This window comes from Drosophila biarmipes, chromosome 3R (assembly GCF_025231255.1).
Source record: "Drosophila biarmipes strain raj3 chromosome 3R, RU_DBia_V1.1, whole genome shotgun sequence".
In the NCBI taxonomy this organism is placed as follows: domain Eukaryota; kingdom Metazoa; phylum Arthropoda; class Insecta; order Diptera; family Drosophilidae; genus Drosophila; species Drosophila biarmipes.
Genome location: NC_066616.1, coordinates 29,324,540 through 29,342,471, shown reverse-complemented (window position 1 = coordinate 29,342,471; position 17,932 = coordinate 29,324,540). Strand labels below are relative to the sequence as shown.

Sequence of the window (17,932 nt, the reverse complement as noted above, 5' to 3'; positions counted from 1 at the left end):
GTGAATGTCCGTATGTACCGGCGTATGTACCGTGTGTTTTCAAGTATCTATGTTTGGCTATGTGCTTGTGTGCATGTATCTGGATCTGTTTGCCCACGTCGAGGATGGGCAGCGGTGCGTTGGAGCGCCGGAGAGGAGTGAGCGAGAGAGCAGAGCGTTCTCGGGCGCATTGCTCTCGTTGCATTCGATTCTGCCTCTGCTGTGTGCTGTATTAATGAAAGTGAGTCCAGCAGCGAAAGAAAGCAGGCCGCGGCACTAAGACAAGTTCTGTTTCTGATTCCGCCTCTGCCCCTGTCCGCCTCCCCCCGGCTTGCAAGTGTTTTCATTTTTTCCAGGCCCACGAAGGGTTCGAGATCGGCTCAATACCGCCCCCTAGCAGCTACGACCCATTTTCAAGTCACTGATCTAATCCGTCTTGAATTTTATGGGAATTTAAGATGGTAGATTAATCTTTTATATCACATATTTAAGAAATTTACATAAATGAGTGGCAACATGCATAATAAATTGATCGAATCGTATACCAATTTAATGATATATTTTCCTTGAGGCATTAATACCCTATAAACATTAAATCAATTTCGATTTTTTTTTAAATCTATTTAAAGATATTCCAATTTCTTACCTCTTGTTCGAAATTCTCTTAAAACTTTTTAAAGAATGTAGTTAATCTTTTCAATACTAGTACTTTAAATAACTTTAAAAATACTTCCAGAATTATCACGATCATCAGACCCACATCAAATTCAAAATAAAACTACAGGGCATTGGCTAGTCGTTTCTGCACTCGGTTTTTATGTGTTAATGCACACACACACTGGCACTTGCATAAATGCCTGTGTGTGCCCGTCTGTATGTCGTGCTCATTCTTGTTTTTTCCTGTTGCAGTCTTGTCTTCTACTCGTTTTATTAAGAGGGTTGGAGTTTTTTACGTTCTCTCACATTCTCCTTGCTTCGTCTCTCACTCTCTCGCCTTCCCACTCTCGCCCGCTCTCCCGAGCTGGCCCTCTCTCTCTTCAGGGCGCTTGAATTGAACCTCTTGAATGCAATGCTTTGTTTAGCTTGATTTTCGAGCAATTGCAACTGTTACATGTGTTTTGTCTTGAATTTATATGCACATTTTCCAATTATGAATTGTACTGCCCGGCGACCGGGGAAATGTTTCCGCACATCGGCTAATATTCCTTACACTCGATCACCGGCACTATCAGACACTCAGATACACTCACACATGGGCGCAGAACGTACCTGCAGATACATAAGTGCATGCACACATACCCCCAGTATAATAATGTTATGATGTCTGTATGTAACTCGTTTCCCTATTCAGCATCCTCTCAGGCACCCATCCACCATCGCGACCATGCAGGTCCCCAGACTCCCCGTACAAATCTTTTCAACTAATACCCGGCTTAGGAGCACGACAACCCTTTCCTTTCCCTTGCCAAGCGGTCAAGATAAACCCTATCACCACTTGCAATAATTGGAAATGCCAAGGACCATCACTCAAGGAGCTTAGAATGGAATAAAAATGCGTTTCTTAATGGCGTTTATTCGTTTTATTAATTATCATGAGCTTTTAGTGGGCTGAAAGGCTTACGGGCAAAAGTCGGGCTTTGGTAGGGGTATTTAATCTATGCTAATTGAAAAAGACAGGCACAGCATTGCAAAAAAAGATTAACTCCACCTTGCACACCTCTCCTAATGCACATTTATAGACGACTATGTTTGGTTTATTTTATAAATAGCCATATATTGTTATTCTCGTATGTCGAATGGATATGATCCTTGGACCAAGAGAGCACCCCCAAAACATAATATTCGGATTACATTCTCAATATTTCGTATAAGTTAGTTTAGATTACGTATGCATAATATTTGTCCTTATTTTTCTGTGCAATATTTGTACACAATGTATTTATAAAAGGTAAGAAATAATGAATGTAGAAAACAAGTACAAACTAAATAACCTACAAAAAAAGTAGACCAAGATCAGCGTTTTAAGGTTAATATCACAAAAATTATTCAAATGATTCGTTACTAAGCGCAAATGAATGAATGAGTCAAGCGGAGGGCAGGCATTACAAAATCATAATACATAATACCGACTATAAGATACCAATACTTTCTGTTCTTTAGCTATTTGAGTATTCAGGATAGAATATTTAACGCTTGAGTTATATGGAAATATATAATTTTCTATTTGTAAATGGAGTATATATTGGCCATGGCCATGGATTTAACCCAAAGCAGCCGTTAGCAGGGGCTCCCAGGCCCTATTAGTGTCCAAATAGAGTTGGTTGCACTGCTCTGCCAGAGAGTCGCCGTCGTCCAGTATGGTTATTGGAAATAGATCGTTCTGTAAAGGTAACATACATCTCATTATTAAGTTGTCAATATCATATTAAGAGGTGAACCCACATTTTTAGACTGCCAAAGTTGCTCGAGCAACCGCAGAAAGCGTTGCATTTCCATGCTGCTGGCAAAGAAGATCACCAAATCGTCTAGGTTTTCCAAGGGAGCCTCCTGACAGGAGAACTCTAGGATGCACCACCAAGTCTCGCTCCGTGAGGTTATCTTAATGCCCGTCATGGCTTTAATGTCGGCACAGGTGAGTATCGCCAAGCCGGAGTTCTTGCCATAAACGCTGGTCATTCGCTGCGATTTTCCAGGTGATGTTGCATTTTCCTTGGAAGCAGCCGGCTCGTGTGATTGCTTAGTGGGCGTGGAGCTCAGCGAGGAGTACGAATGTTGAGTGCGCGTGGGCGTACTTATGGTGGAGCCCATCTAGAATTTAAAAATATTGTTAGGTGATAATTTTCTTAGTTAATAAATATCCATATTTACCAAACTGCTGGTTTCAAAAACACTGAGCATATCCTCCTCAAGCACGACCTCTTTGTTCTCCGGAGTGTCTACCTGACCATTAGCCTGCTGGCTTATCTGTCTTAAAGGAGCCGAAAAGTCTTCACGCAGGGTTATGAGATGGTTTTCTGTAACAATTAAAGTGCAGCCCAGGGTTTTGTGCCTCTCATCTTGAACCACAAGCTGAAAGCGAAGAAAAAAGTTATAAAAAGTGTTTATTTTATTATGTACTATATACTTACACCACTGGCTGACTGCAGAAGGGCCTGGAGCCACTCGGAGGCCACATACTCGTCGGGCGCTGCCATTTGCAGGAGCTCACCCTTCAACGTTATCTCGAAGCAATGTGGACGCTCTGATTTGACAGTTCGCTGGGCGCCCTGACACTCGGCCAGGGCCACGGCCCAGCTGGGAAGCCTCTGGGTGGAGTCGTTAAACATGTACAACACACCGGCTCTACAAAAAAAATACTTGTTAAATCATATTCTTTTCAACGCAAAGGTTCAACGAACTTTAGTAGGAAGAATCCTGGTTGCCAGTATATCCTCTGGGCTGCTGATGTGCTTGTGGTCTGCTTGAGCCGTCGGTGCATGAGGAATCCCTTGATGGACGGACCCAAAAGCTCGCTAGGCGATTCCACTCGCATTGCCCCGCCAGCTGGCACATTAACCACGGCATAGAACAGCCAGTGCTCGGCCACGCCCACACAACTGTTGGCGCGCACAAAAGCCTGAAGGGGAGCCAAGTGTTCCAGAGTTAGCTGACCCACTGCAGGCAGGGTGGAGCCACTGCGTCGGGCACATAGCTCCAGATTGGCCACCAGAGATCCGGCGGGATAGGGTCCACCTGCGAGCAGCACCTGCTGCATGTCCCGCGTGCTGTTGCTGAGCAAAACGGTGTTGCCAAAGGGTCCCATCTGGAAGTATTTTAAGTATTTAATAATTAAATTTTTTTGGAGAAAATTGTTAAATATATTACCAGTATAACATCCAAGTCCTTGTAGGCCAGCACAAACTTCACACACAGATTATTCCGATCCATATTTGCCACATACAGAGTTTTGTCTGTGAGGAGGACCAGAACAGGTGTCATAATGCCATCCACACTGTAGCCTGTGTAAAGTTTGAAAACCTGAGAGAGATGATAGAATTTTATTAATATTTCTTAAGTTTTGTAGTATAATTAAAAACCTGTAACCCACCTTCATTAGCTGCTCATTTGTTTGATGTAAATTTAGCAAGGACTTTCCCTTGAAAACATCAATCGAGATCTCTCCTATGCCAAGTTCAAAATTAGATGAACTCCCAGGAAAATCGTTTTCCAGACTGATGGCCAGCTCCCGGCGCGGTGAGTTAGTGCCGCACATCTCGATCTCCATGGCAATCTCTGCATTAAGGTCATCTATCAACTCGTAGTTCTTTGGCCGCGCACCCTTTACATAGAGATCGGAGCCCGTGTGCCTCTGTTCGGTTCGCAATTTGTCGGCGAAGAAATTATTCTTGCGGATGGAGGTCTCCATTATTTTCTTCTGCGTCACATTGCGAAGGAATCGGTTTATAAGCGAGGTTTTGGCCGCCGGAGCTGGCGGCTTCAACAAGTGAGCGTAGTCCACATCTGTATAGTCCACGATGACTAGATCGCTGTCCATCGAACGCTTATCGTTAGTCGTATCCGTGGTGGTGATGGTTAGTATATCGTCGAACTCCTCGCTGAGAATGGTGCTCTTTGAGTCGCGTCCACTGCCGCCTGGTCCACCGCGTCCTGCTGCCAAATAGCTGCTCGGGCTGTGAAGACTCCGGCTGTGATGGGAATGCTGTTGCTCGTAGTAACGTGGTGGCTGCAGAGGTTGTCCCCGCTTCTTCAGCGGAGAGGGAAGATGACGGGAATGACGCTCGGCAGTGCCCAGCTGTGGGTTCATCACGATCTTGTGGTTGCTGCTGGTGTTGGAACTGGGTTCGGATATGGTGGATGAGGAGTAATCCCGGGGAAGCTTGCCCGCAGGTGGAGCTGGCTGCTGCGGCTTTGATGTTTTTGAAGCTGGAATAGGACCATGTTTGATATTTTTAGTTTTTGAAGAATATTTAAAAAATAGATGCATGATTATGGGATGTCTGAATTTTAAAGTCTTGTCATTCAATAGGGTTACTAATCACTTATCAAATAAGAACTCGTTTTCTTACCGAATTGGTTATCAGTGACTGTCTGCTCCTTTTCAACTGGTGTGGCCACCGCACTTGAACTCTCCTTGAAGCTGCGAAAGAAGTTACTGAACGTTTTGGCTATGGGAGCGTCCAAAAACGACTTCTTGATCTGACTAGCTGCCGGCTCTGCGATGGGAGTGTTCTGCTCCAGCAAACTGGCCACGCTGGTGTGCTGGATGCCCGAGGAGAGTTCGGATTGCGGCTCACCCGTCTCGTAGGATACTCCGGTGTGCTCGAAGACGGTGCTCTCGCAGTTGATTATAAACTTGCTGCGGAATTCGCCCTGTGCGCTGCCCACTGGCACTGTTTCCTTATCGAATTCATCTTGGCGGTGCAACATCAGTGACTGTTTCGACTCCAACGGCGAGACTTCCGTGGAGCTGGCACCGTCGTCTTCGTTCTTGTGACGCAACTGCTCGTCTACATTGTGCACGAATTTCTTAACTGGTTGTGCCTGCTTGCTGCCATCGAGACTCTTGCTGAGGAATGGCTTAGCTTTGAGGGTTGGTGACTCGGCCACGGGCCGCGCTTTGTGCTCGGGTGTTTGCTCTGGAACGCACTCGACCACCGCCTGCAGGTCCTCGGAGCCCTCGGGCACTCCGCGCTCCGGCAGCGGCATGGTGAAGATGCTCTTCAGCGAGCCAAAGATCATCTTGCTACTGTTGTCCAGCAACTGGTGCTTGATGTCGTGCACGTTGAACTTCTTCACCCGCCCGTTGAGATCCTGCTCAATGATGACGTTCGTCTGTCGTTTGGTTTTCTTCAAGCAGCTCGACTTGGGCTTTTTCTCCTTGTTCCAAACCGACTTGACCTTGGGGCTGTCTGCATCTCCGATATTGGGCTCTGAGTAGTAACAGTTTTCACCTGGTTTGTAAGGGATAAAGAGTAGTTAAGTGGGAGGTTTCTCGTATACTTGTAACTGATAAGTAATCTTACCGATTAGATTGTTGTTGGCATTGCTCATGCCAATGCAATCGCAGGAACTGCTCTTGGCCTGCTCGTACTGCTTGCGACTCGCATTGGAGTTCTTGTCCTGCTCGTCGGAGTCCAGACTGGAGTTTGAGCTGCTGCAGTTGCATTTGTAGAGATGCGGTGGTTCTTCCTGCTTCTCGCCTGCTGGGCCATATTCGAAGACACCCGAGGTGTCATAGTGCAAACCAGGCGCCTCATCGGTGTCGAAAATGTTGTCGTAGTCCAGGACATCGGAGCAGGCATTCCGGTAGACCAGATGTCTCTTTCGCCTGGCACCTCCGCCGCCCCCAGCCTCCTCGCCATCGTCCTCCCGCCCAGCGGCACAGATTTCATTGGGTCCCTCTGGCCGCTCCCGATCCGGGCACCAGGAGTAACGTCCCGGAGCGCCGGCCACGCCCGCTGAGTTGGCGAAGGCCAGCTTCCGGCCGTTCTTGTAGGTAATAAAGCCATGCTCTATGTGAATGTTGTCGGTTCGAGTGTTCTTCAGGATATCCTCGTGGAAGGACACTCGCTTCTTTGGAGTCTTCGAGGCGGACGAGGCCTTGTGCACCTTCCGTCGGTACACAATCTTCTCCGTGGTGTCAAACGTGGAGCACTCGCTGATGGTCATGGACTCCTCCGGGCCTGCCGTCACATTTGAGTTCGGATCCACTGGGGGCAGGGGTCTCAGGTTCTCCTCGTAGGAGCAGATGGACTCCACCATCACATCGCTGTTCTCCGAGTCCAGGAGTTGAACTCCCGAATCGCTGGGCGTGGTGTCCTCCATGGTGCTGCTGTTCAGGCTGGAGCTCATCTTGTCCATGCCCATGTTGTTGTTGGCCTTGGGAAACAGAGGGGATTCCATGGTGACGGCTTTTTCCAATTTTCGCACTTGTCAAGAGAGTTTTCTGCGCAGTGGTTGTGGTTCCAAATGTTGTTATCCTTTGGAAAAAAAATGCGAAATTCGTTTAACCATTATTTGTGTATCTCGGCGTTCTTGCTATTAATCAATATCCACAAGTTGCACAATGCGCCGCAGCGAAATCGCGTCACTGCACAAAGGAAAATGACCCCTGACCCCCACCACCCCGTGAGAAATAGCACCGGGATGGACTTTCAATCTCTGGCTTTCGTCACTCACCTGCGATTGTATCGCAGGAGTCCATGTTATTTGGGGTGTGGGTGGTTCGTACTCGCTTTTCTCCTAGTATTTTGGTGTTTATTTGTGGGTTTCTCGGCACTTGCACATTTTTGAATTGCCAAAAAAACCCTTGGCAAGTGAAACAATCAATATTTTGACCTCCCAACTCTGCGATCAGCTGACTGCGCGCCAGCGCTGCCAGACCTGACAGGCAGTTGGCAACGCCAACCGTTACAAAGGGTCAAGTTCCGGTTTTGCAAATGTTTACCCGTTTCGGTTTTGCTATTTGAACTTTAATTAGATTTACGCTAACCTTAACGTTTTGTAAATTATTAATAAATGTTTTAAAATCGGCCAAAGAATAATAATTTATTTTAAAATATTTAAACTTCTTATGTTAGTCAGGTGATTTGTGTTTTAATGGCCAAAACCAGAACACTTTTAGAAAAACTAGAAACTTTGGTGAAACCAAACCCCGGAACTTGCCCGATAAAACAGTTCTGTGCCATCGGTCGTTGGCGGTAACATTCGTTATTTCGCGGAGACAAGTGGTCTTTCATATTTCACCGATATTATTCGCAAATACAAAGCTAATTTTAATTAATGCCCTTGTCAGTCGGTACGCACATCATTTCCTCTTTGCCGTTTCGCTGGCCGGGGTCAGTTGTCAATTTGAAAAGTAGTGTGGGCGAATGCCAATGAAAGCGAATGAAACCTTAGAAATCAATTTATCACACTTTGCAGCACACATCACAATCGTCGCGATAACTCTGCCGTTTCGTTTGTTTATTGGTTTTTGCAGCAGAACAAGTAAAATATAATTCCCCGCACGGCGCACACGTTAAGTAATCCTCTCCAGAATTCAGTTCCGATTCGAAAAGCACTAGGAGATGAGCCACGTGCCCAAATGACATGGACTGCGGGAGCAATGTGTCCCAGAGGAATATCACCAAAGCCGAAGGTAGTGTGCTCATAATGCAAAGGCCAAGTAGCAAGTTGGTAGAATTCAGGTTCCTCATTGCGGTGGCAATATACTTGCACGCGCTGGAGCAATCGATCCAGCAGTGCCATTGTGTTCATGGTTTCAGGTGGGTGTGCCAGTGCGTTTGCCCACTTTCATCAGATTTTACAAGGCTGTTCCACGCTTGCAGAAACAATACGGAAAGTGCCGAGCTCGTGTCCCACTACGAGTCGAGCCTGTCGCTCCCGGACATCCTGCCCATCCCGTCCAAGACCTACGACAAGAACCGGGCTCCCAAGCTGCTGGGCCAGCCCACAGTCGTCTACTTCCATGTCACGGTCCTCTCGCTGGACTCCATCAACGAGGAGTCCATGGTGAGTTATGGTATAACACTTAGGGGTATCATATTGAAGATCAAACTGGGTTTCACTCTATATATAGTAATATTAAGTTATTTAATAAGAATATTGAAGACATACAAAGATCAAATTTTTTAGGATCTAAGAATCGATGTGTAATAATAATTTTAAAATCAAAATATAGTACAATATTAGATCCCATATGAATGTGTTTTGTGGATAAGTCTGTTATAACACCTTCATTATTAAGAATATTTCTATTTCCAAATCCTATTCTCATAATTCCATGTTCCATTTAATGGCATTCCCTATCGCAGACCTATGTGACGGACATCTTCCTTGCACAAAGCTGGCGCGATCCTCGCCTGCGGCTGCCGGAGAACATGAGCGAACAGTATCGCATACTGGATGTCGACTGGCTGCACAGCATCTGGCGGCCCGATTGCTTCTTCAAGAACGCCAAGAAGGTCACCTTCCACGAGATGAGCATTCCGAACCACTATCTCTGGTTGTACCACGACAAGACGCTGCTCTACATGTCCAAACTCACGCTGGTCCTCTCCTGCGCCATGAAGTTCGAGTCCTATCCACATGACACACAAATCTGCTCCATGATGATCGAGAGCTGTAGGTGGAAAAGTGGAGTTTTCAATATCTTGACCCTGCCCAAACCCTTATTGCTTGAAAGTTACCATTCCGCTTCTTGAATAACACTCATTCGTATGGTAAAAGTCATAGAACCTAACGAGCTCTGATTGGCAGTATCCCATACGGTGGAGGATTTGGTTTTCATTTGGAACATGACCGACCCACTGGTGGTCAATGCGGAGATTGAGCTGCCGCAGCTGGACATATCCAATAACTACACGACCGATTGCACCATAGAGTACTCAACGGGTGAGCATATTAATCCTATATCATAAAACGAGATCATGATGTAATACTCATTATATTATTATTATTATTCCTTCCCCTAGGCAACTTCACCTGCCTGGCCATTGTGTTCAACTTGCGACGACGCCTGGGCTACCACCTGTTCCACACCTACATACCCTCGGCCCTGATCGTGGTAATGTCGTGGATATCGTTCTGGATAAAGCCGGAGGCCATCCCAGCCCGCGTCACCCTGGGCGTGACCTCGCTGCTGACCCTGGCCACCCAGAACACCCAGTCGCAACAGTCGCTGCCGCCGGTGTCGTACGTGAAGGCCATAGACGTGTGGATGTCCTCCTGCTCGGTGTTCGTCTTCCTCTCGCTGATGGAGTTCGCGGTGGTCAACAACTTTATGGGACCGGTGGCCACCAAGGCCATGAAGGGCTACTCGGACGAGAACATCAGCGACCTGGACGACCTCAAGGTGAGTTGGAAGATGAACCTATTTGCAGGTGCAGTATCTCTCTTAGTCCGCCCTACAGCATCACCGGGAATCGATTATTGAGCCCCAGTACGACACTTTCTGCCACGGCCATGCCACAGCCATCTATATAGACAAGTTCTCGCGCTTTTTCTTCCCGTTTTCGTTCTTTATACTCAACATTGTCTACTGGACAACGTTCCTATGATGGATGTTGGACGGTGGGAAAGTTTCCCCGAAGGAATCGAACGTAAACAATAATAAATACCAAGCGCATTTGTTTAAAAATGTATATTATCGTTTGTAAGCCACAAATAATTGCATTAAAGTATGTATTATATTGATTATCATGTAGTGTGTATAAATAAAGGAAAGCGTTTAATAATAGGGTTTAGTTTAGAGGAAGCAACCAAGAAATGCATTTCAATTGCGCAACAAAGGTGGAATAATCTTTGGTAAATTCACTATAAACCTATAAAGTTTATAAAAAAAAAGTATATCAAAAACTTGCGGGACTTGTGGCTTTTTCCATTTTATCGTTTATCATTTATCATATAGTCTGATTTTATGTTAGTTTATATAATCACATAATTTTATAGTTTCTTTACATTCACATTTACAGATGGATTTCATTCTTTCTCTAACTTCTCACTTGTTGCTTGGCATAATTGTTGCTAACGATTATGTTAATGGGTACGAGGCGATTTCTCAAATCAACTAAGGAAATTTTAAAGTGATACTATAGTTTAGCTATGATATGCTGGCAGAGCCACAGATTCAAAATAATAATACATACGCAGCGAACTGGAAACATACTGATTTATACTACAACAGAACTTTGCTTCCCGCCCAAAGGGAAGTTCAACCAATTTAGGTGATGAAACGAGGATGAGTTACCCACGTCGATCTACTGTAGACATGCCTGCAACTTTTCAATCCATTCCTGTGCCAGATTCGCATTGACTGCGTAGAAGTTATAGGTGCGCTTTGATGTTTTCAGCTGAAATTGATTGGGATAGGTTAGTGCTTAATAGGGCTTTCTATTCTGGCTTCAGCTTACATCAAAAAATCCCTTCTCATCTACGCGTTTGGCGCCAATTTGTGCAGGTTGTGCGGCAGTTACAGATTGCACCTCAGCCAGTTCTGCAAAGGTGTATAAAATATTACTACTAAGTATTTAATATAGGATGATTAAATGTAAATACCAATGATGCCCTTGGGAGCAGTGTCCTCGGAGGTGTCATAGTAACGCAGTTGGTGCTTTATGGAGTCCAGAACAAACCAGCGCTGTTTCCATCCTTTGAGCAAGGCGCCACGTTTGTACAGATGTCTAAGGAAATGAAAACGAAATATATTAGATATTGTGAACCCACTAAAAAGGTTATCTAGACAACTGGTTTTGTTCATGGAACTTTCCTAGATGACTTTTAGATTTTATAAGCTCTGAAAGGCAATAACTCACCCCTCGTGCGTGCGATTTTCGGCCACGTTACTGCTAAACTGGTTGTAGAAGTGATGGCTGGAGGTGCGCGCCGTGGTGGCGGCACTGGAAGCGATGCTGGCCGTGTCGCCCTGCGACATGTTCACATTCGGCGGGCCCACAGCCCCATCGATGGCCTTGTACTTGGTGCAGTTCTTCATGGAGTGCTCCGTGCACTTCTCGTGGTAGGAGTTACCGCAGTCCATGCACCGGTAGCCCACGGGGCCCCAGAGCAGCTTGGTGCAATGGTTGCAGTTGGTGGGCGTGGTGTAGGGATGCTTCTCGAACCGATGCGGATGGAAGTACTTGTCCTGGTAGCCCGCCAGCCGTCCCTTCATGATAATCTCCAGCGTGGATCGTTTGTGCTGATGCGTCTGCACGTATATGTCGCCTAGCGAGGCGTTGCCAGTAACGGGCTCCACTTGCGGCACCACCAGGCTGTTCCAAACATGCAGCCACTTTTGGGGAAGATGGCCGCGCTCCGTCTCCGCTTGCTTCACCTCGCTGAGCAGGCAGACATAGGCATTGGGATTGCACTTCTCCATGTTGTCATAGCCGGCGGTGACGACCATGCGTTTGCCCTTCATCTCGGATAAATCGACTTCGTCATCCACAGTCGTTACTTCCAAATCATACGGCGCGCCCTGGGCCAGTTCCTCGTTGGTGTAATAACTCCAAAGATCCAAGGTGGCCACATTATTCTGCGGTCGCAGAATTAGGCTCTTGTCGCACGAGTACAGGAAATTATAAAATATGGGCGTTTTGTTGTGCTGCCTTTCGATATAATCGAAGATGGAATGGCCAATACGATTCAGTGGTGCCCTTTGGCTCCTGATATCCAGGGGATAGACATTGCACTCGTCGTCGGAACCATTGGTCGCCATGCCACCGGTTCCAAACATACTCTTGGCATTCATCGATCCCCGCTTGTCCTCCATTGCGGCAATGCCCGAGTCCGAGCGCTCAAGCTCGCAGTCAAACAAGAAGGTGCGGAAGCGGCACGACACCGAGTGGTATGCCAGGAATCTCAAATAGAAGTCATTAAATTCGAAGGCCATTGGAAACTGGCGCTGCAGCTGATGGACCACATCCAGGAACTGCAGAAAGGTGGGAGCAAACGCTATGTTCGTGTTTGCATGTGATGGCTTCAGATTACTGCGATGGGCAAAGCGGTGGCCAAAGGCCAACCACTCCTTTTCCACGAGCACGCGAAAGCCGTCCAGAGTGCGGTAGTAGGGATCCAAGCACAGCTGGGCTATTGAACTCAGCTGAGCGGTGACATCGGAGCCATCCTCCAGCGAAAGCATCACGCTGCTCTCTTGCAGGTCGATGAGATCAACCACGGCGCCAGCCAATTGCATAAGCGAGGAGATCTGCTGCAGCCAATCGGACTGCTCCACCATCTTGGCAAAGCTTTGGCCATCGGCCTCGTTGGTATTGTGCGAAGGCATGCAGGCGCGAATCAGCTTTTTGAAGGCCGGTCTCGATTGCCTGATGTCCGGATAGTCGACGGGAATAAAGTCCGCACAGAAGTCCACATTCATGTTAGACTTGGCTTGGGACTTCTCTCCTGAAAAAGCAAAAGAACAGAAATTAAGGGGGAACTTTGAAGGAAAGAGCAGATCTAGCCTTACCCAATGCATATAAGCGCATCTTGCGGAAGGGATGAGCTGATGAGTTCTTCGGATTGCCCTTCATCGTACCACCTTTGCCTCCTTGACTGGCCTTGCTGCCATCGCTAACATCCAGATTGTTTTTATGCTTGCGTGAGAGTTCCGGCGTTAGCGGCTGCCGATCGTCGGAAGAGCTGTGGCCCATCAACGAGCTCATCGAGAGATTCATGCCCGAGTACTGATTGTGAGCCAGTGGCGTCAGCTTTGGCATCGTGTTGATCAGGGCCAGGAAGTATTTATCCTGCTCCGCGTAGTGCGTGACATCGTGATGGGCGTTTGTATTGCTTCCCGTGGTGTTTTTCAGCATACCAATGACCGATTTGCTGTTGGGTTGACCGCCCCGAATGAGCAGTGCTCCGTTGGCGTGCCGCCAAGTGGGCAGTGGTATGCGCTGGCCCTTAAAATACCGACCCAAATGCATTATTGCCGCATCGCTGCACTGAACGGGTGCCACAATAATCGCCGGATAGGAACGGCAGGTGGCATAGCTGGTGTTCACATTGCTGATGCGGAAACCACGCTGCGCCTCCGCATCGAATCCTAGTCGCTTCCAGTCCTGCACATAGCTCCTCTCCCGCATTCGCTCTACATCCTTTGTGGTCAGCAATCTGGGCATGGCATTGTTTTGGGTTTCGAACTCATCGAGATCCTCCAGCTCGTCGTCCATAGACTGAGTTTCCTGGGCATCTGCACTTCCGTAATCAAACTCGGAGACCAACTTGCGCTTGGTTTGCTGCTTCTGCTTGAATCCAGCCTTCTTGGCACCGCGGAGCAGCGTCTTTTTGGCAAAACCCTTTAGGGTCGAGTATTTTTCCTTTGTTTTCAGTGGGGCCACTCCCTGGAGCATGGTTCCATACGATTGAAAAGCGAAGTACTCAAACTCATCGAACGGATGGCGCGCTTTGCTCAATATCTTCCTGAAGTTTTCGATCTGCTCGGGAGTTACTTCTGGGTCGAAGGCCACCTTGATCAGTTGAAAGCTGCTGGAGCGCAGCTGCAGTCCTTCGGTCAGTGTTTGATCCAGGTGGGCCAGGTACAGCACCGATATTTTCTTCTCCTTTAGCAGGGAGGCAATCGGAAAAGTGCGCACAATCACCTGCTCGCAGTATAGCGGATCGCAGGGTGAGCCCTTGAACACCACACGGTAGTTGGTGAGGAACAGGGCTCCCTCGGCAGGTATCAGGCACTGGGTTTCGTCTTCGCGTCCATCCGGCATGAGGAAGCAACGCAGGTGGTCGGTGGCCAGGTCCTCACCTGGCAGCAGGCATGGTGTCTGAATCTTCGGCTTTTGCACGTGTGGATGGCGCTTGGCCTCCAGGTAAACCGGTTCCAGGGATTCGATGTGCATGTGCACCACACCCGGCACCATGTCGTGCAGGTTGCGTATGTGGTCGGAGGTCACACCACCTTCGGTGCAAACGCTGTCAATGAAGCGCGAAATTGTCTTCCCAACCGTGACGCCAATTTCCAGAGCATTGTTCTCCTCGAATCCTTCGTCGGAATGTTCGCTCAGGCTGTGAGAGCCCATAATACTGCAATTACAAATGGTAAGGCATAATTTCAAATAGATATTACAGGTCTTACCTATTGGAAACACTCTGATTTTCCTCCAGGCGAAACGCAGGTTTTGGCTTGCTAGCTGCATCCACATTCACGTCCAACGGAATCAGAAGGGAGACCATACGGTTGGCAAAGTGAATCGCCTGGCTGTACAACGTAGACTCCTCCGACTTGGCCAGCTCGGCCTTCTTCTCCTCCTCAATGGTGGGACTTTTTCGCAGCTGCTCGGCCGTAATCTCCAGTGCCGTTGGCTCCTCCAGCGGAACCTCGTCCAGCACACAGTTGGCCTCCTTTTGGTGCTCGTTCTGACGACGGTGAAGCAGATACAACGCCTTTATCTGACCCTGGACATCCTGGAAGAAGGTGGACTCCCAAAACTGATGGTTCTTCCATATGGCGTGATCCTGTATCTCGGTGTAGGCGAACTGCACCACCCCAGTCGATAACTTGCGGCAAAATATATTCGACATGGGAAGCAGAGCAGCAGCCACTGTGTACTCGTCGACCCCGGTGGATTTGTGCAGGGCCTTGTTCATGAATCGCACAACCAACTCAAACTGCTGATGGTCCAGCACCGCCTTGTTGCCATGCACATATCCGAAGAACTCGCGGCACAAGATCAACCTCGCATCCCTGTGCATTAAGGTGCGCATCACAGCTGGCAGCAGTTTCCTGGCGTCCGTAATGCGGTTCTCGAAGATATATGACACACAGATGCGCAGCACCTCCAGACGGCGTGCAGAGTTTTGTACATTGGGACGCACATCCAAGGCCTCGGGCAACCTGGGTCCCATTGGAATGATCCGGTGCTGATTGCGCGTCACATGAAAGCGCTGCGGCACTCCGTTCTTGCGTATTCCCTCCTGGATGATTAGCTCCACCTTTTCCGAACTAATGCGCGGGAAGGCGGGCTGGTGAATCCGCTGGAATGCGCCCTCCGGCGGTCGCAGGACTTTCTGGGCATAGTTAATATGAGCCACAGTGCCCTCGTTCTCGTAAAGAACCCGTCCCAATTCCTGGATATGTGTGAGTATCTGAAAGATGGATAGTATTAGTTATAAAGAATACCTTTTGGTTGCAATTTATAATTACGAGATTCCGATTCTGCGCTTCAGACTTGAGCAACTCGTTCATGGAGCTATAGAGCTCATCCCAGGCGTCGGAGGCACGCCAGGGAGGCCCTCGCTCGTTCACGAACGTGGTGAAGAACATGCTGTCCAGCACGCGAAACAGAAATTCGCTCTCGATCAGATCCCGGGCACCGAGGAAACCAGCCTTGTGGAAGGTAATAACCGGCTTAGGATGAATCCTTATGATTGTTAGGCAGGAGCGATACCCCTGCAGCAGTTGCGCAAAAAGACGCATGAATATGGCGCGAAGTTCCTTGTCGATCTGGGCGTCAGTCTTGGCCAGCGCAGAAGGCCGCTCCAGCGTGGGAAATGCCAGATCCGCCTGCGCCAGGTTCGGGAACAGGATCATGCTGAGCAGGTCCTGGGTCTGTTCCCACAGCGGCGAGGGAAGTATAGGAACAGGCGGAGTGAGCGACTCCGGAATGGTAACCAGACCGCCGTCCAAATCCACCACAATAACATCCAGCAGATCCGTAATCTCAGTTTGCAGGGAGCTATGTATGCCCATAATGAAGGGTGTGGGTGTGGACAGAACTTCCGTGAGTGGCGCCGGCAGAATGGGTATATACACATGCGTGTACCGGAAGGGATACATAAGAGCCACCAAAGCCCGGCAGCTGTCCGTCAGGTGCCAATAGCACTTGGACAGGAACAGTATCTTGTTCTCGGTCATCACGGCGCAGAGCAGGATCAGCACATTCTTGATGCCCAGCTGCTTGAAGAGGAAGTGCACGCCACTGCCGGTTGTGGGCAGGGAAGAGCTCTGTGGCGGTTGCAGGGATTGCTTGTCGCCAGCTCCTATGGAGAAGCGCACCTGCGGTCCACCTGCCGGCGGAACTTGAATGCAGCCGAGTATATTGCCGATGAGGGTCTCCAATGCGTAGGCCAGGTTTTCGATATACACCGTGTATATGGTGCCCAGGCAGTTCTGCAAGTGGGGGCAAATTATGTATAATAGTCACTAGAAACTAGATTCCAATCTCACTTTGAAAGTGTCGGCGCAGTCCAGGCGCGAGATGAGCACCAGACACTTGGGTGCATACATGACGCTGTGGTGCGTGATGGGCGCCGGCGTGGCTGCCGCCACGATGCCATCCGTCGAGGAGGGGGTGAGCCCCAGCAGGCGGCTATTCCCGATCGTCTCATCCTCGTCGTCCACGCTGCGCGTCTGGGTGATGGCCACCGTCTCGTGGAAGCTGAGGCAGGCGCAGTAGTGCTTGTTGGCATCGATGTCCGTCAGCACGGAGACGAAGAACTTGGGCTCCTGCTTCTCGTACGATAAACTCCACCCCAGCGGCTGGCAGAACTGTCGAAACATATGTGCGATTAGGGTAGAGCGCGAGATATGTGTGGAATGTTTGTGGAAACGCACCCATTCAATGCCCTCGATAAACGGAGTGTCCGGCCAATCTTTCTCTGGAAAACGCTGAACGATCTTGCCGCACGTCGGCTGCTGGCCACCCACATTGCTGGCGGTCTCTGGAGGGCGGGCGCGGAAATAGAAGAAAGTCAGGAAATCAGGGGATTGCCAATGGCAGATATCTGGAAGTACTCACTTTCCTTATCGCTGTCGTAGCCGACTATTACGAAGTAATCAGCGAGCCGGGACATCTTGCCCAGCACATTGCCGGCCAGTCGTCTGGGTGCGGATCCTCTGGGTGCTCCTCACTGGCCAAAACTGGGGAGTACAGAAGGCAGAAAGTTTATGTGTTTTGGTTTTATTATTTTCTTCTGCCAGCAGCGGCAGCAGCGGCGGCAGATGGCAACCGCTGGCCAGTGCCGTCATCCAATTTGATATGCTAATTAGGCTCCGTCTCTGCGCTCGGCATAAATGATTAGCTATAGGTCCGAATTGTTATTGTATTGTCTCTAGCGCCCGGAGGCGTTTTTCAGGCTTTTCGAGACGACGAGACTCCGTCTTCAGTTTTTTTTTCTCTTTTTGCCTTTAACCACACCCCGCCACGCAAAGAGGAAAAGTTCGCCGGGATCTGGGATGCCTGTGGCTATATATACACCCGGCACACACCTCGCAGCCGGCTGCAGCCGAAATCCCCGCTCACTGCGTGCTAATCTCGAGGAATTCGGGGCGATAATTATTATTTTTAAGTTTGCATAGAAAAAGATAGATGCAATACACAATAAACTGCGCGAGTTCTCCAACACTGCTTGGATCAGCTGGGGAAGGGTATCGATAGTTTTTCCGATTTTGGCAGTATCGATAGGTTTTATTTCAGTTATTGGCTTATCGGCGCGAATT

At 48.6% G+C, this 17,932-nt stretch overlaps 3 protein-coding genes across 6 annotated transcripts; 1 reads left to right on the top strand and 2 right to left on the bottom strand.

Moving 5' to 3' along the window:
• Positions 1-2,172: 2,172 nt before the first annotated feature.
• LOC108025243 (uncharacterized) lies at positions 2,173-7,336 on the bottom strand. The gene is made up of 10 exons (XM_017095590.3): positions 7,159-7,336; positions 6,003-6,959; positions 5,046-5,930; positions 4,067-4,902; positions 3,844-3,996; positions 3,378-3,781; positions 3,108-3,321; positions 2,848-3,048; positions 2,422-2,787; positions 2,173-2,359 (listed from the first exon to the last, which is right to left on the bottom strand). Exons 2-10 carry the CDS (start codon positions 6,880-6,882, stop codon positions 2,240-2,242), a joined length of 4,059 nt encoding a protein of 1,352 aa, XP_016951079.1. The 5' UTR covers positions 6,883-6,959; positions 7,159-7,336; the 3' UTR covers positions 2,173-2,239.
• A 348-nt stretch (positions 7,337-7,684) lies between these two features.
• Positions 7,685-10,182, top strand: LOC108025244 (glycine receptor subunit alpha-4). 4 transcript variants are annotated; one of them, XM_017095593.2, is made up of 7 exons: positions 7,685-7,777; positions 7,961-8,246; positions 8,310-8,493; positions 8,796-9,105; positions 9,241-9,375; positions 9,456-9,835; positions 9,882-10,182. In XM_017095593.2, exons 2-7 carry the CDS (start codon positions 8,071-8,073, stop codon positions 10,038-10,040), a joined length of 1,344 nt encoding a protein of 447 aa, XP_016951082.1. In that variant the 5' UTR covers positions 7,685-7,777; positions 7,961-8,070; the 3' UTR covers positions 10,041-10,182. The 4 variants fall into 4 exon arrangements, with proteins under 4 accessions (XP_016951082.1, XP_016951083.1, XP_016951081.1 ...); XM_017095594.2 differs by having other exon boundaries at positions 7,698-7,817; positions 9,894-10,182; XM_017095592.2 differs by having other exon boundaries at positions 7,698-7,817.
• LOC108025242 (myotubularin-related protein 13) lies at positions 10,109-17,833 on the bottom strand. The gene is made up of 11 exons (XM_044092087.2): positions 17,702-17,833; positions 17,232-17,353; positions 17,048-17,154; positions 16,661-16,981; positions 15,638-16,603; positions 14,570-15,579; positions 12,947-14,517; positions 11,295-12,882; positions 11,038-11,162; positions 10,893-10,975; positions 10,109-10,832 (listed from the first exon to the last, which is right to left on the bottom strand). Exons 2-11 carry the CDS (start codon positions 17,284-17,286, stop codon positions 10,740-10,742), a joined length of 5,919 nt encoding a protein of 1,972 aa, XP_043948022.1. The 5' UTR covers positions 17,287-17,353; positions 17,702-17,833; the 3' UTR covers positions 10,109-10,739.
• Positions 17,834-17,932: the final 99 nt, after the last annotated feature.